Source organism: Lytechinus pictus, chromosome 7 (genome assembly GCF_037042905.1).
Source record: "Lytechinus pictus isolate F3 Inbred chromosome 7, Lp3.0, whole genome shotgun sequence".
NCBI classification, from domain to species: domain Eukaryota; kingdom Metazoa; phylum Echinodermata; class Echinoidea; order Temnopleuroida; family Toxopneustidae; genus Lytechinus; species Lytechinus pictus.
Window position 1 is genome coordinate 21288013 of NC_087251.1, and position 27095 is coordinate 21315107.

General features: G+C 35.8%; 1 protein-coding gene across 1 annotated transcript; it reads right to left on the reverse strand.

Annotated features, from left to right (window-relative positions):
* Positions 1-1401: 1401 nt before the first annotated feature.
* On the reverse strand, positions 1402-25374 carry LOC129264763 (large ribosomal subunit protein mL66-like). The gene is made up of 5 exons (XM_054902706.2): positions 25161-25374; positions 16721-16752; positions 12022-12123; positions 8200-8323; positions 1402-4311 (listed from the first exon to the last, which is right to left on the reverse strand). Exons 1-5 carry the CDS (start codon positions 25309-25311, stop codon positions 4229-4231), a joined length of 492 nt encoding a protein of 163 aa, XP_054758681.1. The 5' UTR covers positions 25312-25374; the 3' UTR covers positions 1402-4228.
* Positions 25375-27095: the final 1721 nt, after the last annotated feature.

Consider the following 27095-nt stretch of genomic DNA (forward strand, 5'->3'; position numbering starts at 1 on the left):
AATCCATCCTATCAAATCAGTTTTAATAAAAGCGTGAAAAAAAAGAAGATATTGTCAAAGAAGTTTCACAAAATAAATTTAAGTTAATGAAATGGGATAGCTTAAAAAAATTGACTGTCATTTTGGATTTTCATCAAAATATCTGTTAGTACATGTTTCTATCATTTTGTCTGCTTTAATTAGATAAAAATTGGTATGAGTGACTTATTACCAATAAAACTATTGAATTTGCCCCTCTTAAACTACTGAACATGACTTTATACAGTATGTGCTATTCTTGATTTGTATCAATATACATGTTTATCTTTGTCTGTCTTCAGCTTGGTGGAGGGGGCTGTAACAAGTATACCCCCCCCCCTTCAGTCTCTGTTAGCAAGAATGGGATGATCAATGTGATTATCAAAGTAGAAAGCAGTGGCGGATCTAAGGAGGTCAAAGATGGCCAAAGTAAGAAATAAATATACAGAAATATAATTTTTTAGACAGGAAACAGGAAACTTTTGACTTTTGATTACCTAGGTTCAAGACACTTTCAGAGTAATTTTGAAGATGAGAACCAATGCACTACAATCACAAAAAGAGTGGGTGTTTCACAAAGATTTATAAGTGACTATAAGTGGAATTGCTCTTGAATTTCCATTTGAATGTGGTATTAACATTAACACACCTCCACATTGGTCAGATCATGCTTAGAGGGCAAAGGCTAAGTACTGCATATCCACCAATAAGATCACTTGTGAAATAGCATGTGCATGTTGGCACCTAACCATGATGTCAAGTCATACCAGTAATTAATCCATGTGTTTAGGTCATGTGCATAAGCAATATATATATATATATATATATACATATATATATATATATATATACATATATATATATATATATATATTTGTGTGTGTGAAATTATACATGTACAACAGCAGCTTTGGCAACTCTTTTTATTTTAATATTTTTGCCTCCGACGAAGATTCTGCTAGGATCGAAAGCTTAGGCCCCTTTTTGACTTTTTAAATATTTTGTGAAAGAAATGGATGAAGAGAACAATGGCAGGCGTAGCTTAAATCAAAGCAATAGCTTTGATCCAGCGGAGGCATGGCGACTTGTCATTGTTCAAAACCCACCTACACCCAACAAAGGAAAAATCTGTCTTCTGACGGTCAATCGGATCGGGGTCGCCCTAGCCACTAACCTGTCTCTGTGGTCTAGTGGTTAAGGCACCAGCGTTCAAAGCTGGGGGCCCGGGTTCGATTACTGGCAGAGACATTTTTTCGACATCACCAATTTTTCCAAAAGGCAGATAGCTCTGGGGAACCTTGATTTAAGCTACTACTATCATTGTTCTATTCATCCATTTTTTTTACAAATATATAAACAAGAATCAAATTACAAAGTGCGGTATTACTTATAAATGTACACAACATTTTATTAAATACACAATTTAATAAAATAATACAAAGCAAGGAACTAGATTCCACGCCAAAAGTAAAGCATTGTCTCATCTGCATGTCACTTTGAGTAAGGATACATGTATCTCAAATACTAAAGCGATGGGTATAATTCTCATAGCTATGGAAAATTGACCCTAGGTTATATCATGCTTTTATAAAGCGCTTGATGTGTACTCATTCATCAAGTACGCATGATTCTAATCCTGTAGAGAAAAAGTTGTTACAAAGTCCTGAAATTTAAAACTAGCACATCAATGATGTGGAGCTCATCCATCATTTCGCAACGAAATTTAACACAATTTTAATTTCAGCCCAGTTGACACTGTAGTGAATTATATTGGTGAAATAAATTGAGGATATAGAATTGAAATTGATGAAGAAATGACATAGAAGCATTTTTTGTGATCTATGAATAAATTTCATATAAATTAAGCATAAATAACTTTCTAGTAAAAAGTTCTTAACTTTGTGTAGAACCTTGGTGAACCTCATGTAGCTCTCAGATGGAACAAAAATAATCAAAATCAATTAACAAATAAATGGGTAATTTTTTGGGAGTTTTGAAAATATATGAATAAATTAGCATATTTAATGAATTTCAAAATTCTTTGTTGAAATTTTGTATCACCACCTCGCGCTATCATATTAAGCAAACAAAATTGAAATTGATCAACAAATGAAGAAGAAAAAAACATTTTTTGTGATTTATGAATAAATTTTGCATAAATTAGCATAAATAATTTTCCAGACAAAATTTCAAAATTGTGTGTACAAGTTTGGTGAACCTCATGCAGCTCTACCAGATGGAAGAAAAAAAATCAAAATCTGTCAACAAATAAAGAAGAGGCATTTCCTGTGATTTCTGAATAAATTTCGCATAAATTAGCATAAATAATTTTCTACTGTAAATTTCAAAATTCTGTGTAAAAGTATGGTGAACCGCATGAATTTCTACCAGATGGAAGAAAAAGAAAATCAAAATCGGTCAACAATTAAAGAAGAAAAAGCATTTTATGTGAATTTTTAAAACTATGAATAATTTCGCATAAATTAGCATAAAAATTGTTCTAGTCAAAATTTCGAAATTCTGTGTAGAAGTGTGTAGAAGTTTGGTGAACCTCATGAAGCTCTACCAGATGGAAGCAAAAAATTCAAAATCGGTCCACAAAGAAGCATTTTTTGTGAATTTTGAAAAATGCGCATAAATTAGCATATTTAATGAATTTCAAAATTCTGTGTAGAAGTCTTGAATCCCCCACCTAGTGCTATCATATAAAGCAAACAGAATTGAAATCGGACTTGAAATGGCGAAGAAGTAGCATTTTGAAATTATGGACGGACGACAGACGACGGATGACAGACGACGGACAACGGACACCACGCCACGGCATCAGCTCATCTTGCCCTTCGGGCGGGATGAGCTAAAAATGTGATTATATGGGTATACAAAGAATCCCAAATAATTATGTTGTACAGTATCTTTGTCATAAATATTGAAAGAGTAACATAAAACCAGGCATCTCATAGAAGTCTGAAGTATAATTCTTGTTTTAGTCCAAAGATAAACCTTGGTTAATTATCAGTGATCACAATTCTTTTTCTTTTCTTTTGTCATAACATGCAAAAATAAATTGCATTACAGAAGTTACATTGAAAATATAAAGCTGCTGAAGGTTTCCAGCCCTTAAATACACATGTTGCATAGGTTGTGGTGCTCATGTTTGAGCACTGAGTAACCTCTATCATATAACATATCATTTTGCTACATGAAAAATTATGTGTAAGAATTTTTCCAAGCCAAACTACAGTATTTCTGAAGTCTCCAATAGTCCATTCAAGACCAAATGAAATTTTGTGGTTTGGGCTAATAATTTGGACAAAGAGTCATGAATATAGTATAAAGTATATTAAATGACAGAGAAAAATAGATCATACAAATAAACTGAGACTATACCCCATTCATTGGGACCTTCCACTGGATGGTAATTTTTTTTGGGGGGGGATGAAAGTAATCACTAAAATGGTCAAGTTGGCAATGCAATGAAACCTTCGAATTACTGTGCCAACATGCAAATTTTTAAATATTAAAGTTGTAAATCCATTCTCCATTTCTCTTTCTTTCGTCACCACCGAATCTAAAAGAAAATTGTAGCAACAAAAAAGACTTATGCTGCAAATCGAAGAATAAAATATCACAGAAAATAATTAATTGTCAATTCTAAGTAAAATGATTCAGGCAGAGTGGATTGTATGTTCATAAACATTAATGCTGTAGTCACACCAAAGAAACCGACTCCTAATCACCAACGGTATGGTATTCCCAATAATGCAATAGCTTTGATCGGTCTGGGGTCGGGTTCGTTGGTGTGACCGAAGCATCAGATGTCTTCCAAGAAAGTCATGCCAAACTCAAGGTTCACTGGAATAAGAAAACTGTAAAATCACATGCTATTTTTCACAAAGAATCTCAACAGTCAAATTTCAGAATGAAATCATCAAGTGGTCACTCAGAGTATACATTGACCTGTTGTCTACTGATGACAAGTGACTCTTGTTGAAGCCTTTGAGAATTAGGATAGCAGTAGTCATAGGGTCAACATGGCAAATACAGGGATAATACACTCATTTCTCTCTCTCTATCTCTCTCATTGTTTTCAGCTGACATTCTTGTCATCAAATGTTCAAGGAAAGCATCACTGTCCAATGTCCATGTATCTGCATCAACAGGATCAAACTTGCTTTTCCTTGAATGAAATCACATTCAGCCATCCTCTGAATCAAAATCTGTGATGGACTGCTTTCCCTGGTTCCTTCTCTTTAGGACTCGGTAAGTGGCTTGGTCTGTGGTCTGGTAGAAGGTCTGGGTTGGAAAGATAAAATATAACTGCTTTTAACATGTTTAGTGGAACTGAATGGACCCATACAAACCATGTATACAAAAATGAAAACATTAAAAAAGTTAATTCTGCTATAAATTCTTAAAGATCAAGGATTCAAGATTGCCTGCATGCTAATCTTCAAGAAATTTTTGAAAAATCTTAAAACCTCTTGCTGCAGATCTCCATGCTTCCACTCGGGCAATTTCACATCTCTTTGAAAATGAAAACAAACAATATGAAGACTAAATAATTACAAATACTAACAATAACAGTTGGGCAGCCAGAGTGTAAGATAGAAAAGGAATTTGACGTGTCCAAAGGACACAGATGCCCCCGCTTAACGCAATCAGAAATTCATTCAATATGATTGAACTTAATATCGTGCAGAAACCAATATGTATATTTATAATGAACAATTTAGACTTTTGACCTAAAGACTCACCCTTTCCATAATAATCTCTGACAGAAGATATGACAGTCAGGTCATTTGATGTGACCTGACTGTATTTTGGTGTCATCTACTCAGACACCAAACATTTTTAATATCTGGTGAATACTTCCAAAGTTATCTTGCAGAAACCAACTCGTATATACAGTGCGTCCCACAAAAAACGAAACCAAGATTTATCGATGATTTATCATAACTTAATCACAAATACAATAGACAAATGACCTACCATTTTAAAGCTTAGAATCTCCTCTTTCATCTGGTATTACTTAGATAATTCCTCATTCACGCATGAGCGAGCAAAAACAATTTGAAGAAAGGATACCAAAAACTCATTTGGTGGGCCGTATCTGGGTTTTAAAAAGAAAACCACATGACTAAAAAGTTCAATATCTGCTCTTTAATTTGATACCTCAATTGCAGAAAATGGTCAAGAAATAACAAAGTTCTGGTTATTTGAAATAAGGCTTGAATTTCAATAATTTCATAAAATGAAGAGGTTTTACAGGCTAGCGTTCAAACTCACTCGACATTCCGTTTTGTTGACGATCAGCCATGCATTAAGTCTTTTGTTACCATGCTATAGCTTCTGTGGCAAACCGGTGAAAACATGTTTATTTAATGAAATTATGGAAATACAAGCATTGTTTGGAGGGATCATAACTTTTTTACTTCTTGACCATTTTTTGTGATTAAGGTATCAAAGAAAAGAGCAGATATTGAACTTTTTAGTCATGTGATTTTCTTTTTGAAATTCAGATACCCCCCGCCAAATGAGTTTTTGGTATCCTTTCTTCAAATTGTTTTTGCTCACTCATGCGTGAATGAGGAATTATCTAAGTAATATCAGATGAAAGAGGAGATTCTAAGCTTTACATTGGTAGGTAATTTGTCTATTTTATTTATGATTAAGTTATGATAAATCATCGCTAAATCTCGGTTTTGTTTTTTCTGGGACGCACTGTATAATGAGCTGTGACCTTCGACCTGCAAACTCTGAGTTCGAACTTAGCCTGTATTTTGGTGTCATCTATCTACACACCAAATTTTTTTTAATCCGTTGAATATTTCATAAGTTATCATGCGGAAACCAACTCGCATATTTAATGAGCTGAGACCTTTGATCTTCGGACTCCGAATTCGAACTTAGCATGTATTTTGGTGTCATCTACCTACACACCCAATTTTTAAAAAATTTCATAAGTTATCATGCGGAAATCAACTTGCATATTTAATGAGCTGTGACCTTTGACCTGTGGACTCCGAATTCGAACATAGCCTGTATTTTGGTGTCATCTACCTACACACCCAATTTTTTAAAAATCTGTTGAATATTTCATAAGTTATCATGCGGAAACCAACTCGCATATTTAATGAGCTGAGACCTTTGATCTTCGTACTCCGAATTCGAACTTAGCATGTATTTTTGTGTCATCTACCTACACACCCAAATTTTTTTTAATCTGTTGAATATTTCATAATTTATCATGCCGAAACCAACTTGCTTATTTAATGAGCTATGACCTTTGACCTGCGGACTCCGAATTCGAACTTAGCCTGTATTTTGGTGTCATCTACCTACACACCAATTTTTTTTTAATCTGTTAAATATTTCATAAGTTATCATGCAGAAACCAACTCGCATATTCAATGAGCTGTGACCTTTGACCTGCAGACTCCGAATTCGAACTTAGCCTGTATATTGGTGACATCTACCTACACACCTAAAAAAAAATTTATCTGTTGAATATTTCATAAGTTATCATGCAGAAACCAACTCGCATATTTAATGAGCTGTGACCTTTGACCTGTGGACTCCGAATTCGAACTTAGCCTGTATGTTGGTGTCATCTACCTACACACCAAAAAAAATTTTAATCCGTTGAATATTTCATAAGTTATCATGCGGAAACCAACTCGCATATTAATGAGCTGTGACCTTTGACCTGCGGACTCTGAATTCAAACTTAGCCTGTATTCAGGTGTCATCTACCTACACACCAAAAAAAAATCCATTAAATATTTTTTGAGTTATTGCGCGGAAACCAAGTGGGGGGACATACGGACTTCATCTGCGGAGGCAAAAAAAGACGCCATTCGTCAATTCACATCTGTCCAAAGAGCAGCCCAAAACACAGATCAAGTATTTTCATTATGGACACAGGACTAATTCAAATGTATCTTGCAGCATTAACTGAACTAGATTTTAAACAATCAATGTGGACATTCTGAACTATAGTGAATGAATGATTCCGAGCAATTCATATATATATTCATTTCACATTTCTTTCATCTAAATGAATTGCACTGCTGGTTGTAAGTGCTCAATCAATCAATAAATGTTTTGTTCATGTGGAAGTGATTTGTAATGTAGGAAGTGTTGTGGTTAGTGTTTCTGGCTCTTGCCTTGGCAAAGCTGTCAATTCACACTTTGTCACTCTTCACCTACATGTAGGTGCTAAATGGGTACTCTTTAGGATGCCAAACCTAATTACATTTAATCATATTTGTAAGATTTTTTTCCAATCAGAATGTAGATCCCTCATTTTATAAAAAAAAATAATACCATGATAATCAGATATCTAAAAAATTGATACTTTCTAACTTAATAAAGTAAAGAGTAATAGTAGGCATATATCATCCATATGATATCATGTTAATGATTGAATACTTTCAGTTTAGTATACATTTAAAATTGTATAGAATATATATTTAACAAAACTTACATTTGACTCCCATACCAAGGGATTTCACAAGAATGCATTTTTACACTGTAGAGTAGTAGCATACATGTCAATATTGTTATCGTTATTTCTTCCATTACAGTGTTGCCAACCATTCAGTTTTTTAAGTTTGTATTTCGCAGAAAAAAATCAACGTTTAGAGTTTGGGATTTTGTGTATTAGTGTGTCAATTATTAATGTTATCATTATTTTATTATATATATATATATATAAATATATATATATATACATGTATATATATATATATATATATATATATATATATATTAAATATATATATATATACATGTATATATATATATATATATATATATATATAGATATATATATCCATTTATATATATTCTGGTTGAGCAAATCATAACACATGCAGGTGCAGTAATTCCTGAGGCTGAATTTTCTCTCAAGGTGTATGCACACCAGATTGCACAATTGTAAGTCCAAAAATGCCCAAAGCTCCCTATCGTGGAATTGGGGAAATCCCCCTCCCATACCCATCCCCTCTCCCCCCCCCCCCCTCGGTCACTCTGATCCCTTGGGCTTGGTCGCTTCACTTCCTTGAAATAATTGTTTTCTGCATTTCAAATGTTGGCAAGTCTGCCATTATTATCGTCATCGATCATCATTATCAATGGTTAATGGATTGGAGCCCAAACATAGAAAATTACTTCGGTTACCTGCAGCTAATGCTCTTTCCACACATTCTCGTAAGTGTAGCTGCTGCTTTGCACACACTCCAGTTATATCTCTTGGGAGGACATTTCCTTCATTGTCCACAAACTGGCTAAGTATCAGAACATCCTGTTCAGATTCAATGAAATGATGAAGATGATCACAAAATGGGTTACACAGCATGAAAATTATTTTAATTATATTTTTCACTCGTGTTCATTACTTTTTTCAAATGAATAGGCCAAGTCTTTAAAAGATTTTTTATGGGGGGGGGGGGGGTGTAAGATGCAATAGCCATGGTATATTGAACACATAAAAGCAATCATCTTTTAATATTAAAGAAACATACATGTATTTCATATAAAACAAAATATGAACAGTCAGACCACAGGTCTCAGCATGATTCATCCAAATCCTCTTGTGGCTAAATCAGCCTAAATACGAAATCTTGTGAATTGCATGAATCTTTCCTCAAAGAATTTAAGGACGTTCCAATATGTCTGTGCGCATCATGATCTGCGCATGTGTAATGCTAAGCACATTTCAGTCACAATGAATGAACAGCTTATTATGCTGTTATTGGTAACAGTTGATTTTTTATGTTACCTGCACTCCAAATGCACGCACATCTGATTTTGTGAAGCTAATTAGCTGAAAATAATCCATTAACCCAATTTTTAAATGCCTCTCAACTTCAGAGTACTTTACTTCGCAGTGTTGCAAAGTATAATGAATATAACAAGTTTGAATGGCAGAGGGGGGCTTGGAGTTTTTCCTCATCTACTACGCCTTGGCACATTTTTGGTGTTTTTGTTCTTACGTAACTGATACTATACAAACAAGCACATGAACCCCCATTTTTATATCTTAATGCACCTCTCTAGTATACTTTCTGAGGCTTCCTCTACAACTTTGCAAATTATGGTGAAAACAAAAGCACAACATTCATTGTATTTTACAATTTTGTTAGAAAATTTCAAGATTCTTTCTATTTTTCACACCATTATTTGAATTGAAGGTGCTACTATCCTTAAAGAGCAAATGAGTAGCAATATGAATGGACTCTCCATCTTAAGTCCTGTACAGACAATCATTTTAACAACATGTACATGTATACTGTAAGTTTGATGTGTGACTCAATGTTGTGATCCTACATGTACATCTACAGGTGCCAAATTCTTTTGATTGAGTAGACCTTGACAGCTTTCAATTGGGTGAATTTTAAAGCTCGAGAGCAAGAAATCATGAATATGACCCATGTTATTTTTTTGCAAACTTGGAGTTTATCAGCACTAAACTGTGCAAAAGTTGGTAAAAATAACATTGATTTCATTTTAAATGCGGAACGTCTTTAACCACTTTTTTTCTCAAGCAACACTGAAAAGATTATGTGACACTTTCTTGGTCATGCTTTTGTACAAAATAGTTTGATAAATTAAATAATTTCAGGCATTAAGAGATGCCTCAAATAGTGTTCTTCCCCTGTTTTCTCTTGATAATTGTGCAAAACTTTTTATTTCAAGCCTAAATAATACTTGTTATATCATCATAAAGTTGAAAAAAAAGTCTGTACTTTGAGCACAACGTCACTCTTGGATATGTGGCACCTTTTAATCGGGTCAAGATCACTCTTTTCCAACCAAGGTACAAAACCAGGATTCTAAAATTTCTGAGTAGTATGAAATCTAGAGTTCTGATTGGCTGAATAAGGTTTCAAAACAACCGGCGTGGGTAATTTGAAGAGAAATCAACACATGGGGAGTGTGACATTTGAGGGGCTACAGCATAGAAATGTTGGGTAGGTGTATCATTTGTTTGACCAATCAAAGTGCAGTATTCTTTTTCAAGGAACTAAATATAACTGGCCTGGGAAACGTGTGATCTTGACCTCATAACAAAAACAATCCTTCTTTTGAAACCAATACCATTTTAAGGCATACATGTAGATCTTTGATCAGTCTAAAAATCATTTGGGCTCAAACAAATATAATTAAAGTGACAGAACAACTTTTGTCTAGCCACTCAGATGAAAATAATAATTTTTTTTAATAATCATTTTCACATCAAAATTTTCACCTCTGTAATGTTTTAGGCCTAAATATATTAAACTAGAGTGTTGCTAAGGCGAACACATAATACACCCAATGGAGTTATTCGTCAAGCAAAAAAAGTGGAAGGTGGCGACTTCACCTTTGAACTTCTGATCTCAAAACTGAAGTTATCACGTTTACAAGTAAACGGATGGACAGACAGACGTACGGATGGATGGACAGACGTACGGATGGATGGACAGACGGACGGGCACTGAGTGTGATACCATAATACGTCCTGTCTACGACGGGTATATAACTAGGACGGGCTTATAAAGATTCTTCTTGGTTAAAATGAAACCAAAAACATGAAATCTGATAAATATTTAGAGCAGCAATGACCAAATTAGAAGAGACCTGTGCTTTTGTCCGCAGTCAGCACATTAAATATGCAAAACTTTTCTAGTCTTAAATATCACTTACATACATACATACATACATACATACATAACAAGTACTTATATAGCGCTTTACCAAAAATATGATCAAAGCACTTTACAATAAATAAATAATAATACACTTGGATGAAAGAACCTATGTTTTGACTGCCTGCTGAATGATTGAACTGTATTTAAGGTGAAGAGATGATCATTAAAGGTCAAGTCCACCCCAGAAAATTGTTAGTTCGAATCAATAGAGAAAAATCAAACAAAGAACACTGCAAATTTCATCGAAATCAGATGTAAAATAAGAAATATATGACATTTTTAAGTTTCGCTTATTTTTCAACAAGGCAAAAGCAATTTTGTGTCTCGCCCACTTATGAAAATAACCAGAAATATCGTGATTTGCGAGAGCACGCAAGATAATTATATCGAAACTTCATTGTGAAATGACTGGGATGGAATAACACTTGTCATGAGAGCCTTGCACATAAACTTTAATGTTGACCTGAAAATGACCTTTGACCTTACCATGTGACCTCAGACTGCAGCATTACATGCAGGTCCCCCAAGTCCATCTACCATCCAAGTTTGGTTGAAAAGCGACTTACGGTTGTGGAGTTATGTGTCATTATAGGTTTGTGACGGACGGACGACATTTGGATCCCTAAGTCTCGCCTTCACCTCTGGTGGGCGAGACAAAAACCAGTTAAATGCACAACTCAGCAATATGCAAATGAGAGTCGATGATGCCCTTCACTCACTATTTCTTTTGTTCCTTATTGTTTGAATTATACAATATTTCATTTTTTACAGATTTGACAATAAGGACCAACATGACTTAACCATAAACTGTTAAGATAATGGTAATTCCACATGTTCAGGGAGGAATAAAATTTAGTTTCACATGACAAGGAGAAAATAAAAAATTTTCATATTTCATATAATAAAATACAAAAGAAATAGTGAGTGGGAGACGTAATCGTTTTGCCAATTTGCATACCGACCAGGATGTGCATATGAACTGTTTTGTGAAATTAAGCGAAACTTTAAAATTTCATAACTTTTGTATTTTTCATCTGATTTTGATGAAATTTTCAGCGTTATGCTATTCAAGTCAACTTTTTGTTGGGGTGGACTTGTCTTTTAAGTGCTTTCTTAAAGGGTTCAACTGCTGCCTTGGTTATGATATATGTGAAATTGGTATCATATTCATCAGATTTATAAAGGGATCTCACTTTTCACAAAACATGAGGTTTCATGATCTAATCTTTCATGACAATGCATTCAATCTTTGAAAATTAGTATTCTTTGGAGTTATCCAAAGTATTACTATACTGTAATTTAAACTTACCTTGTAGGTGATGTGAAGGTTTCGACTGCATATTGGGCAAGCACCATGTGGGTTATCTATTGGGGAGTAACTATTCCCTGCTTCTTCATAGGATGCTTCAATCTATTAAAAAAAAAAGGAAATTGAATTCACAAATCCCTTATACTGAGTGCATTCCCAGACACAATTTTTAAATACATGTATGGCCAAATTTATGCATACAAATTAAGTTAACCACACAAAAGAAATTAGTCACAAATAAAACAAAAGGACTTACAACTCAAATGATTGAGAAATACAATGATAATCATAATGGTGGAAACTTATAAAGCACACAGGTCCACCTTTGGTGCCCATGGTGCTTCCAGAAACAATACAAGTGGAATGCCTCTGGTGGTCTCACCTGCATCACGCGATTCAATAAAGCAGCAGCACTGACTTTGAAAACTACTATAAAATTATTCACAAAAAACACCATTTATACAATGATACAATAATACGTTCATTGACATTTTACCTTGATCATGTGACCTAAAACTTGTCAGTGATACTTGATTACCCCTATATCCACATTTTATACACTACATCTCTAAACTTTGAAAGTTATGACATCAATCTAATAATTACCTCTATAATGGCCAAAGTTCAAATACCTTAAATGACCTTTGACCTTGATCATGTAACCTGAAACTCGCACAGGATTTTTAGTGATACTTGATTACTCTTATGTCCAAGTTTCATGAGTCAGATCCATAAACTTTCAAAGTTATGATGGTAATGAAACAGACACCCCCATTATGGCCAAAGTTCATAGATCTTTGACCTTGGTCATGTGACCTGAAGTGTGCACAGGATGTTCAGTGATACCTGATTACTCTTATGTCCAAGTTTTATGAACTAGACCAATGTACTTTCAAAGTTATGATGGTAATTCAACAAATACCCCCAATTTGGCCAAAGTTCATTGACCCTAAATGACCTTTGACCTTAATCATGTGACCTGAAACTTAAACAGGATGTTCAGTGATACTGGATTACTATTATCTCCAAGTTTCATGAATCAGATTCATAAACTTTCAAAGTTATGATGGTAATTCAACAAATACCCCCAATTCGGCCAAAGTTCATTGACCTTAAATGACCTTGGTCATGTGACATGAAACTCATGCAGGATGTTCAGTAATACTTGATTAACCTTATGCTTAAGTTTCATGAACTAAGTCCATATATTTTAAGTTATGAAGACATTTCAAAAACTTAACCTTAGGTTAAGATTTTGATGTTGATTCCCCCAACATGGCCTAAGTTCATTGACCCTAAATGACCTTTGGCTTTGACCTTGGTCATGTGGCATGAAACTCAGGCAGGATGTTCAGTAATACTTGATTAACCTTATGGCCAGGTTTCATGAACTAGGTCCATATACTTTCTAAGTTATGCTGCCATTTCAAAAACTTAACCTTAAGATTTGGTGTTGACGCCATCACCGCCGTCGCTGTCGGAAAAGCGGCACCTAAGTCTCGCTCTGCTATGCAGGTGAGACAAAAAGCAAATGAAATGTAGAATTTGAATTTTCCTGAATAAACACACTATTAAACTCTTAATGGGAGAACAAATAAGTTATCAGTTGGGACTTGAATATTTCTGTTGACGAAATTTGGTGTAATTGGATAGGCAATCGATTCCATAGCTTTGGTCCTATAACAGAAAATGCATGGTCCCCCATTTGTGTTTTGTTCTGGGTGTCTGGAGCAATAGAGCACCGGATGATGAGCAGAGACTATGTGAAGGCTGGTATTTTCAATAGAGCTGCGGAGATATGTGAGGAAGAGAGAATAAATTGAATGATGTATTAGTAAAAGAATTTTGAAGGTGATTCTTTTATCAACAGGCAGCCAATGTAAGGACTGGAGGATTGGCGAGATAGAGTCATACTTTTTAGTGTAGGTTAGGAGACAGGCAGCAGAGTTTTGTAGACGTTGAAGTTTTGTCAAATCTTTTTGTGGGAGGTCATATGTTGTTTATGCAACTCTAGACATTTCTTATGCACCTACAATTAACATACGAGCAATGCAGCCAGAGTGAAGGTAGTCTAGATCTAGACGTTAGTAGTTATTTATACTAACAAGAGTGTCGCTAAGGCGAGCACATAATACGCCTGCCTGTAAAGCGGAAAATGGAGTTATTGGTCAAACAAGAAAAGTGGAAGGTTGCGACTTCACCTTTGACCTTCTGACCTCAAAATCAATAGAATTGCTGATATCTATGCTAGTATCATACACACCATATTATATGAGCCTAGATTAAGTTAAACTGAAGTTATCGCATTTACAAGGACTGCAGAAGGGTAAGATGAAAACATGTGAGTGTGATCTTGACCTTTGACCTTTTGACCTCAAAATCAATAGGCTTCCTGGGATCAATGCTAGTATCATACACACCAAATTATATGAGCTTAGGTTAAGTTAAACTGCTTTTATCGCATTTACAAGTACTGCAGAAGGGTAAGGTGATAACATGTCACTGTGAGCTTGACCTTTGGACCTCAAAATCAAAAGGCTTCCTGGGATCTATGCTAGTTCATACACACCAAATTATATGAGCCTAGATTAAGTTTAACTGAAGTTATCGCATTTACAAGGACTGCAGAAGGGTAAGATGAAAACATGTCAGTGTGACCTTGACCTTTGACCTTTTGACCTGAAAATCGATAGGCTTCCTGGGATCTATGCTAGTATCATACACACCAAATTAGCTTAGGTCAAGTTAAACTCAAGTTATCGCGTTTACAAGGACTGCAGAACGGTAAGGTGATAACATGTCACTGTGACCTTGACCTTTTGACCTCAAAATCAATAAGGTTCCTGGGATCTATGCTGGTATCATACACACCAAATTATATGAGTCTAGATTAAGTTAAACTGAAGTTATCGCATTTTCAAGGACTGCAGAAGGGTAAGATGAAAACATGTCAGTGTGACCTTGACCTTTTGACCTCAAAATCAAAAGTCTTCCTGGGATCCATGCTAGTATCATACATACCAAATTATATGAGCCTAGATTAAGTTACATGTAAACTGAAGTTATCGCGTTTACAAGGACTGCAAAAGGGTAAGATGAAAACATGTCAGTGTGTCAGGAAAGAAATTTAATTATAAAATGTTTCAGTTTAAACATGTGTTCAACATATTTACTTGTCCAGGAGACCACCCCCCCCCCCCTTTAGAATACAAGTGTACCAGGTTGATGCCATATTTCGTATTAGGTATACTATAAGCATTTTCATACAGGTGTCATAAATAGCCAATACAGTGCTCTAGCATTTATAAATGTAGTTGACAGATGCACAGGAAGTGTCTTTTATTAATAAGAATGTGTTGCTTTATGCACATCTGTTATTTGAAATTCTTTGAATTACTTTATAGAAGTTTTACAGTTAGTCCTAGTAACGGTAGGGTATATTAGGAGGTTAATTTAAGTAATTCAGAGAGAACTCCCTAAGCTAGAATAGACTACAGATGTTCGTATAGGCAGTCTAAGTTAAAACTGAGGGACTACGTCGGTGACGAGATAACGACCCCAGCTGCCACCGGTTCTCCACCGACATGATTCGACACAATTCATGTCATCATTGGGGGCTCGATCTCGTCCACTAATTCGTTGAAGCCACATCTTTGATCTGAGGGCTACTCATCGAGGGGCAATATAGTCTGCGGAGGCCGAGGCCGAGTGGAAGAGACATCGCTAGCTGCGGAGGCCAGGAACTGGACCGACCACCAGGGCCGAGTGGGGCATGTCAGGCCAGATGAGATGATGGGGGCTAGAATCAACGATTACCGTTAAGTTAAGTTGTATTTTGTTATATCTGTGTATATTTTCATGTACAAATTATTGTAAAACCATCAAAAGAGAACATCAGAAAGATTGAAGAGATATGATTAAACCTTTTTAATAACTGTATTCATCAGTTCTACGTATTCTTTATTTGGTGTCAAGCAGCAGTAAGTAAATAATTAAAAAAAAGTCACTTCCCACGTGACACAGTGTGACTTTGAACTTTTTACCTTTTTACCTCAAAATCAATGGGCTTCCTGGGATCTATGCTAGTATCATACACACCAAATTTTATGAGCCGAGGATAAGTTAAACTGAAGTTATCCCGTTTACATGACTGCAGAAGGGTAAGAGGAAAATAGGTCACTGTGATCTTGACCTTTGGACCTCAAAATCAATAGGCTTCCTGGGATCCATGCTAGTATCATACACACCAAATTATATGAGCCTAGGTTAAGTCAAACTGAAGTTATCGCGTTTACAAGGAAAAGTTAACGGACGGATGGACACCGAGCGTGATACCATAATACGTCCCGTCTAGACGGGCGTATAAGAACTCTACTCTCTTATTATACACACCAATTTACTAGTCCTCCCACTTTTCACCTTCTTTGAGAGGACAAGTATATTGGTGTGTATATATGCAATGGACAAGTGTAGGATTTTTCAAACAAATAGCTAATAAAGACCGAGATAATTAGACTAGACTGAAGCCTGAACTAGACTTTATTTTGAACTGGGCATTATTCACGCAGGGATGATGTTGTACATGTCACTGTTTTGGGATGTTTGCATTAAACTTTGAGGTTGGCCACATAAGTGAATTGAGAGCGCCTTCAAAGCTCAATTAGATCTACACACGCATACACATTGGTCATGGTCTCACCTTTATTGTATCTCCGACCGTCTCTTCCGTAACTGTACAAAACAAAACAGACAAAAATTTTATGTCATAATCTGTCTTACAATTACCTCTAAATCAGGCATCTGATCAATAGACTGCAGGCACACATGTGCCATTCTTTGCAAATTTTATGTGATTAAAATTATGACAAATCTTGACTTAAATTAGTTATAACTCTCTGGGTTAGCCCACTCAAGGGTTTATTACATGCCACCACGCACAGAAAAATCAAGCCATAGATGTCGTGTGTTGTGGACGCCAGAAGTGGCGTCGCAGCAGGCGCGACCCACTAGTTAGAAATCCACTGCCAAACACGGTTCTTGGTGCGAGGTTAGTATACTAATACTAAAATCGCCTAAGTGTGAGAGGCCCTAGCCAAGGGCTGGCTAACCTAAATTAACATTAACCCTAGGCTAAATAAATCAATCCCACGATCATCTGCTAACTGGTCGCATTTCATAAGCTGGGTATGCAAAAAGGGTGGTGGAAGAACAATTTTCCACACGGTGCCATGGATAAATTATTGCTACATCACAGCATCTTGACCAAATTTATTAAGTAAGATCTCACTTTGAAGCTAGAACTAGGCAGGGTGCAACAAACCCGCTTGCCCGGGGCAAGTGAAAATGACGTGCGGGCAAGCATTTTTCAAAATCAATTGCCCGATCGGGCAAGTGGTTGTTTTGAAAATAAAATAATAAAATATCAGTAGACCATCTAAATTTCAATATCTTTTGGATAATCACAACTATCTCTCATATTAAGTCAAACCAGTAAAAAGAACAGTGGAAACTGATATAAAATCAGCGCCAATTACCAATAATCTATTGCCAGGTACCTCGTTCAAAAAACCGTGCCATTGCATCTTACGTTCTATGTGTGCAATTACTGCGCATGCGCTACTATCTTGCGCAATTTGCCGATGCAAACCCAAAAAACCCACCAAAAGTGGCTAAAATTTCACATTTTGCAAAAATCAATGAAATGGCCATCTATTTTCCATATTACCTTGAAATTGTTTTGATTTAGTTGGAAACTGCCGAAAAAAATGAAGATTATTCAGCTCTTTCTTGACTCTCTTTCTTGACTCTGATTGATGATGATGCTTACACTCGGTAAATGTTTTTTGTTATTGTGGTACCACATGTAGACTTTCATGTTGCATGAAAAAAAAACATGAAAGTCTACATGTGGGACTACAATAAAAAAAATACTGACCGAGTGTTATATCATAAAATGAAGAAAAGACAAGAGAGAGGTGAATATTCTTAATTTTCTTGATAGTTTCCAACTAATTAGAAAAAAATAAAATTCAAGGAAATATGGAAAATAAATGACCATTTCATGGATTTAAAGATGCAAAATGTGAAATTTAGCCACTCCACTTTTTTTTTTTTTCTCATCATAAAACGATCTTTTTCAGAGTCAATAAAGAGCTGAATATTTTTCACTGGCTTTGTTTATAGTTTCCAACTAAATCAAAACAATTATAAGGAAATTTGGCAAACAGATTAACATTCCGTGGATTTAAAGATGCAAAATATGAAATTTTAGCAACTTTTGGTTAAGGTTTTTTATTAAACTTAAACGCCCATTTATAAATAGCGAAAGGTTTTTTTCAAAATAAATGTAATGACTCAGGCCTACCTTGCTGAATAAACTTTTAAATGTGTGTTCTATTATACTATACATGATTCTCAATTGTTGTTATTTTGTATGACCTTTAAAAATAATAGTAGTGCCGTCATAATAAAATTATAAAACAAATTGGGCAAGCAGTTTTTTCTATCGGGTAAGCAAATTTTTTCATCACTTGCCCGACAGGGCAAGTGACAATAAAATTTTTTGTAGAGACCTGCTAGGCTAAATGTCTTATTATAAATTAGATTACAATATCGGGAACAAAAACTATAGCACATTAAGTTTGAAGTAACAGGGGTGGCGGAGCTAGTGGATGCGGTGAATGATAGAATGTTAATTAAACTTAATTAACAACTTAATATAATATGTAATAAGACAGTCAGCCTCATATTTCTAGGCAGCTTAAAAGCTGGGAACAAATAAATGTTATAAAAATTTGACAATTTTGAAAATATGCAGGAATAAAATACATGTGTATGTCGGCTCTGATCTGCAACCTAATCAATGAGTAAACTGGAGAAATTTTGTTAATTATCTGATTTGTAATCTTAATTTTTAGTACAAATGTTGTGTATCATTGCAACAAACATTCCTACCAATGCCAAGCATATAAAAAGTGACAGGTATTTGGGGCAAAAATGCAAAATTAAATATTGTTAATTTATTATTGTAACTAATATGCATACAATAACAGATTTAATCTTGATGTTACAAGATTAAAACTGCAAAATACGGCTTGTTATGATCGTCTGTGTTCGCGGAGCGGGGATGGCCGCACCCTTTAGAGAAAACCGGGGGGAGTTTTTCTGGAAAGGGTGGGTTGAGGGAGGGGAGTCACATAAACGCACCTTTCGGGACAACCGGGGGAGCTTTTCACGAAAGGCTGTGTTTAATAGTTTTCTGAACCAGTCGTTCCTATGAAAATTATTCATAACAAAATAACAACAATACAAACCCCTCAAAAAAAGTTTGGAAATCTAAGTTTGGCCATTAATTTCCCCCAACTACCAATTTCACAAAATGCATATTTCATATCATTCAAAAGATCATTTAATTCTCTTAAAATGATACCATGCTTGCTTTGATCATGCCATCACGAAAAGAGCAGGATTCAAAAGTGTTGGATGAGGTCTGAATTTAAAAGCTGCAAAACGAGCAGAAATAGTCATGAAGGGTCAATAAAGAACATGATTCTTTTGTCTGTGTCAATAGAGATGAAAATCCATTCAAATCAAGCCCCTGCTTCTTCATTTTTGATGTTTTGTTATGGTTTACGTAGTGATCCTTCTGTGAGATAACATGGTTTGAGGCGTGGTTTGAAATACCCATGCATGTTAGTTTGTTTGTGTTTGCTTGTGGCGAGGTGTGTTTGATTCCATGTTAATGTTGATGTTATGGTGCATGAAACAAAAGATATTGCTGATAAACTCATTCATCAACGCGGAAAAAAAGAACAGTGACTTTCAATATTGTGTAATTCTGCAACTTTTGAATTTTGAACTTGCCCCACATTTCAAGGCTATGCACCTCCATGTGAACCATAATCATATCATGTAGGGTATCAGTCCTTCACGTTTTTTAAATTTTCGTGGAGCTCAATAAATTGCTCTCCTTATTTTTTTGAGGAGCTCAATTGAGCTCCTCAGAATCGCTCTCCTTGAGGAGCTCAAATCAATTCAACACAATACATGTATGATAAATTGTAGATTTTTTCTTTACATCGTATATGCAATAGCTGTGTAGCTATTAATTAATCTGTGGTGAAACTAGGCCTGGGTCAATACGTTTACAAAACGTCACGCTCCTGCTAAAAAAAAAAAAAAAAAAAAAAATTATTTTGATTTACTATCAGAAAAATAAAGAATATTCACCTCTTTCCCGACTCTGATTTGAACTTGCACTCTGTAAATATTGTAGTCCCACATGTAGACTTTCATGGTGTTGCCATGAAAATCTACATATGGGACTACAATATTTACCGAGTTTAAATTCAAAACAGAGTCGGGTCCGTGTCGACATGTCGGAAACACTGAAAATATAACTCGCTCTCAGTGTTTACAACGTGTACACGACCGAAAAACACGCCGTGTACAAGTGCATCAAAAACGGACTTTCAAAACGGGCCTAATATTACTGAAGTAATTCTAGTGTAGTGAAACATATCAGTGGCGTAATGAGCCAAAATATTTGAGGGGGCTGAATATGGCATATTGGGCAAAATTAAAAGAAAAGTTGTGAGCGTGCAAAAATGTTGACATTTTTATCTTTAAAAAGAAATCAAATTACATGTATGGCATCATATTCAGAAAAAATATATTTCACAATTTTCTCTTTCCCTTTCTTTTTTTTTCTTGGTCGTGATTTTTTTGTTGGGGGGGGGGAAGAGCCCGAAGTCCCCCCCATCTGAACACCACTGAAGCAATTACTTTGAAACTGGCTTTCCTTCGCAAGCTGCTAGCTAGCACTAATATTATACATGTAGTTACCATGGTACGGCAAAACCTGGTTGACGCGTGCACCGCCAAGACTATTGAAATTAAATAAGCCTAAATAAAAATGCACAAAATTTGTGTTTTTTCCTTCTTTCCTTCCTTTTTTAAACCAAATGTCCGAAGTGTTCCAATGATGACACACATGGACCAGCACACACCCCCACACACAACATCACCTCATATATGGCCTCCATACCCTTGCACAAATTTACAGAGACACACAAATAAACAACTGGTACAAGAGACTACTAAGCACTGCCTTTCGTGAAAAGCTCCCCTGGTTGTCTCGAAAATGTGCATTATTTTGACTCCCCTATCTCAACCCGGCCTTTTGAGAAAAGCTCTCCCAGTTTTCTCGAAAGGGTGCGGCCACCCCCGCTCACGCAGACGATCGTAACAAGCTGCAAAATACTAAGGTGATCCAATGTTAACTTCTAACATCATGCGCAGCAGGTCCAATTTCAGAAAAACACATTTCAAAATTCATATTTACAATACATTGACGTGAGCTGTAATAATTAAACCAAAAGTTCGGTTTCTGTTATATTGGTTGTTCCGCTGAACTCCGTTGGCTCCACTCACCAAAGGCAATTACGAGAAATAAAAAAATAATTAAATGTTTAAAAAACTCCTCGAAACAGACGGCTGCCAGCTATGTAATAATTAGCTGTTAATTACATGTACTAAGTCATGTTAAGGAAAAATAAAGGTATTTTAGACGTAAAACTTTTTCATTATTTACAGAATGGTAATAGGCCTACCTAACGTTTTATATCAACAAATATTTTTTTGACCATTTTTACCCTGTTCACAAAATTATTTGGACCACCTTGTCCTTGACATAGCCTAACTAAACTCACTCACACTAGTAGAGGTTAGTATATAATACTATATATACTAACCTCGTACACCGAACCGTGTTTGACCCTTGATTTCGAAGTAGTCGGCAAACATCGCTTCATTGCTGAAGTAATATTTGCCGAAACTCCTTCTCGCTACTCACCGGGGCTCTTTCCGGTAAGTAGCAATACATTAAAAAATTAAAAATGTAATTTGAATATAATAATCGGTCAAAAAGAGCAAATTTCGCTTACCTCGGCCTGGAAAGTAACTTCGCTTGTCTCTTCTACGGAAATACAAGGAGGCCCGTTGGTGGCGCTAATAAATTTCACAACCTTGATTCAGCTCCTCGGTAATTTTATAACTGTGTCTAAATTCTTTGAATGCGCAATTCTTATGATTAATTTACTAATTATGGGCACCAATAAATGAAATACCTTCAAACGTGTCAAAAACATAATTCAAGATTATTATTGGCGATGATAACACTTTTCTGCAATTAATTTAAAACGATGACTAATAAAGAAAAATTGAAAAAAATATACGTGCCTGGAACGAAACCAGCAGTACAGGCTTTAACGAACATCAATAATACGGTATACCAAAGTCTTTACAATGAAAAGATTGGACACTTCACGGACTTTGCGTAATGACCTGCGTCAATTTGCGTGTAAAATAGTGTAGGTGCCTAGTCTTTCCCTTGTCGTGTCTTTGATATGAATATAAATCGCGCGCCCTCTTTAGACGAAAATTGATATCGGCGCTGACCAAATTTTATCTCCGTGAAATCTTCACTAAAGATCAAGAAAATATACATATTTTTTAGAAGAAACTTCAAGAAGTCACGGAAGGATCTAAATGATTGGGTAAGTGTCATACTCATAGCAGAATGTGAAATCCCTAAATTATGTGTGATGTTTTATGTAGGCGAAAGCCCAGTAGTATATGGATGTGTCGTGTGTGTTGCGTTATTATGAATGATATTCCTTCGCACGCGAGATGATATGACTTAATGAGCCCATGGGTGAAGTTGAGTCACCATGAACTAAACTTAGAGTTAGAGTTAGACTTAGTTAGATGTTAAGATTTATTTTACTACTTTTGTCTTTTTTACTGGGGCCAGATCTGTCTCATGACTTCAAATTCAGCACTACAATTTTCGTTTTGTAATAGTAGATCAAACGTTAGATTTATTTAGAGTTCTATATTAAAGTTACTGTTACTGTAGTGTTACTGTTAGATCGGCGCTAGTGTAGTTTCGCACCTCCCCGTTTAATGGTTTTCAAACATGTACAATCTCACCCTAAATAATTCACAACCTAAAATACTTGCATCTGAGCCTCCAATGTCCAGTAGAAGTTGAATATTTGCCGTTTTGACACTTTTTTTTACAAAGTTTTACACCTATTTCGGAATCACTCGGTCGCTTGAAGCTCAGCGCTGCACATAAGCAGTCGGTACGCGTACAGTACGTACCACCTAGTGAAGTGCAAGAAGAGCGAGTTTTTCTATGGTATCTTCAAAAAGATTTTTTTCCCCTCTTTCAGCTTGCACCAAGTATTACGGTAGTGGTTGTGCAGAGTGGTTGAAGGAAAGTTCTCTGACCTAGAGTTCAAAACAAGGCTCTACATTATTATTTCTTATTTCATCGCTAAATCTACGTGTATTCACATTTTTCACATTTCTTATTTCATTCAAAAAAATCACACACAGGCACACCCCACACACATACCTTCACACAACAAACATCAACCACTCTGCACAACCACTACCATAATACTTGGTGCAAGCTGAAAGAGGGGAAAAAAATCTTTTTGAAGATACCATAGAAAAACTCGCTCTTCTTGCACTTCACTCGGTGGTACGTACCAACTAACGTAGAGGGCAGCAACACACAAGCGTGTTGCTCTAAGGAAGGTCAACTCCGCTCGAATTTTGTGACCACTTTAAAAAATAAGGTGGGGTTTTGGGAAATTTGTCGAGTTGATTTCTTTTCATTTGTTAATTTCAAATATTTTTTAATGAACAATTATTAGATCGGTTATTCTGGGTATAAATATTAAAAATATTACTTTCATTTTTAAAGAAAATATTTAGCTTAAATAATCATGATTTTGACATTTTTCTTCATTTTGGAATATTAAGCCTGTGACGAGGATACCTCATATCTCTTATTTTCTTCTGCTGAATTTCGCTGCACCACTAATAAATGCATAGACAACTACCGTAATAATCGAGGTCATTTTTCTGGGCCGGTCGCGCAGCTAGCTAGTGACGTTGATGATGCGCTGGGGCTTCAGGCGACTCGTCATAGATCTAGCAACTTAGACAATGACGTCTAATTTGCCTGGCCTGATTTGAAGTGTAATGGCTTCAGGGCTGATGTTTATCAACGATGATTGTTCAAGGTTAGATTTCAAATTTTAAATGTCATTTGACTTTTAAGTCTATAAATCTGAAATAAAGGCGCTGTATCCCCGAAATCCGGGTCTAAATTTCAACTCTGAGTCCGAGACCATGGCATGGACGGCGAAAAAACAACCCATGCATCGGATGCATTGCATTGGCTGCGCGCTGCGCTGCAGCTGCACTGTGATGATGGGTTCAGCGAAGAGCTCAGAGAAAATAAGGTGGTTATATTCAATCCCGAAATGCTTTGCGAGTGGTCACAAAATCGTCTCGACGCAAATCACCTAATACAGCCGTCTGGTGAAATCGCTGATAACAACAATCACCGATTTGGTAATGATTTTAGTTTCCTGAAACTTATATTTGTAAAGTTTTAAATATCAAAGTATGTTTTTATATGTATGTGTATTCCTCAACATATTTTTTAAGTTATCTTTGATATTGTTGTAGTCATATTCTTTCATATTCGTTTTTTGATCGCTACTAATTTGTTGTTGTATTGGATCGGCATTTGATTTCTTCTTCTTCTTCTTCTTCTTCTTCCGGGTGTAGTACGGCAAATATTTCGTTGGCATGAACAATAAAATACGCGCGCAGCTCAGCTGCATGCGCGTATCGAGTTGACCTTCCTTATAGCAACACGCTTGTGTGTTGCTGCCCTCTACGTTCGTTGGTACGTACTGTACGCGTACCGACTGCTTACCGTATGTGCAGCGCTGAGCTTGATCAAGCGACCGAGTGATTCCGAAATAGGTGTAAAACTTTGTAAAAAAGTGTCAAAACGGCAAATATTCAACTTCTACTGGACTTTGGAGGCTCAGATGCAAGTATTTTAGGTTGTGAATTATTTAGGGTGAGATTGTACATGTTTGAAAACCATTAAACGGGGAGGTGCGAAACTACACTAGCGCCGTTAGATCTAAATTCATTCAGTTCAAATCATACATGTACAACCAATAACAACGATGTCTACGCGTGGGACTTAACAAACATGACAAAACATAGCCCCCCACCAAGTTGAATTTTAAGACTCGCCTCACCTTTTCTGAACTTTTCATGAGTAGAACTTGCACAATATGCTTTCAAACAATGATCCACACCTCTTCTTCTTTCAAGGCTACAAAATCGATGCAATTTCGTTACATTTCTAGTCAAAAGTAGAGCACTCGTTCTGACGGCCGCAGAAAACATGATGATGCCAGCTAGCAGCTTTAATTTGCGGCAGTCACGCTCTGCCGCGCCTCCACGTCCACCACACCGGCCGCCGCGCGCGCCCCGTGTAGCAAGCCCACGCGTGGTATAGCCGCATTGGGCATGCAGGCATGGCAGCGCAGGTACTGGGAGGGGGGGGGGGGGGTCATCTGTTGACGCAAGCAGGTTTTTTTAATCATTTTTATTTTTGCGAGAGGGGGAGGGGGGTCATACCCTTATAGGTCTATGCAGGTAATTACATTGTTTGTAGTCATATACATGTATAGTCAAACCATGCAGACAAATATTTTCTTTTGTTAGCAATGCCATTAAAATTAAGAGAGTTCACCCAAAATTAGCATACCGGTATATAGGCCTACAAGAATTAGAGCAAAAATTTTGATTTCGTGAATAAAAACAATTATTTCGTATAAAATAAAAAATAACTTTGATCAAAAACCAATCAAAGCATCCTTGAATATAGGGCTAATATACACTGGTGTGAAAGTGTGTTTGTGAGAGTGTGGGTGCGTGCAGTACTGGGTGCGTGTGTGTTGGAGTCATATCCTTGTGAAAGTGGGGGTTAATTTGTACAAGAAAATATAGGCATAACCTACGCTTCATGTTAAATGAACGATGGGGTACTGATGACAATGACCCAGAAAAATCAATGCTCTTAATAAAACAAAGAGGCAAGTAGGACAGCAATATTTCCCACACACTTTAACACTTTGAATTACATTAATTAAAATAGTAATCAAACATGATTTTTTTTTCGCAAATGAATTTTGCTCAAAATTTTGAATTTTTGCATTGTTTCTTAATATATTTTTTAATATTAAAATATTACATTTTTTCAATATTCCTTCTTTTTTTTCATTTGCATCATTGTGCTCATATCCACCTTTTTGGGGGAAAGTAATATTGTGGTCCGTCTAGTCGGTGATGGCCTATTATCATTTATTAATTTCACCCTTATTCCGATAATCATGATCCAATTTTTTTTTGTCATTCTCACTTTACCTTGCATAGTTGAACCATTAATTGAGCGAATGAACAAACTCTGGACTGTTATTTGCTCTTTATATTTCTTCCTTTTCTTCTAAAGTTTTACGTTTATTGGTTATATACCCTTATCATCCTCTGTAATGCTTATATTTACACGACTGAACCAACTTTTTCAAGGCTCGCTCATATTGATATTAACTGTAATTCATTACTTCATATCCGATATGACAACAAATCCATTACAACTTAACAATCGAAAAAAAAAATGAGAAGCCTTTAGCTGAATGATGGTAGTATTATGTACACGTTTGTCGTCCTTGGTGTGGGGTGTTCCCAAAATTTTGAATTTTCAAGTCAATTTATTGCTATCACTAGAGGAAATTGTCTGAATATATATATAACTCCCCTGTCTTTGACTAATATACAGATTAGACCCCTGCAAGTATTATTTGCATAAGTCATGTGTAAAGAGAAAATCGTTGATCACTTTCTTGACTTCTCTATCTCCACAAGTTATTATCAAACTCTTCATTTTATTGTTGCCTATACATAGTGCTACGAAACAATGTGTTTTAATAAAGAGTTTCAGTGTTTCATAAATGTTTATATTATAACCTTCACCCACTCCGTCACTTTATTCATCAAGGGGAACAATATTGGTGCCCCCCCCCCCCCCATTATGAATACCGATCGACACTGACATATGTCGTCATTGTTTTCATTTCAGATTTTTAAACACCAATTTTCACTTTGAAAAATTGAAAGATTGAAAAAAA

Coding starts and splice junctions, on each gene's coding strand:
- LOC129264763 (XM_054902706.2), bottom strand. CDS start 25,311: ATGTTTTCTGCGGCCGTCAGAACGAGTGCTCTACTTTTGACTAGAAAT. Junction 16,753..25,160: donor TCATGAAAAGTTCAGAAAAG/GTGAGGCGAGTC, acceptor TGTTTTGTACAG/TTACGGAAGAGACGGTCGGA. Junction 4,312..8,199: donor GGAAAGAGCATTAGCTGCAG/GTAACCGAAGTA, acceptor TTTCCAACCCAG/ACCTTCTACCAGACCACAGA.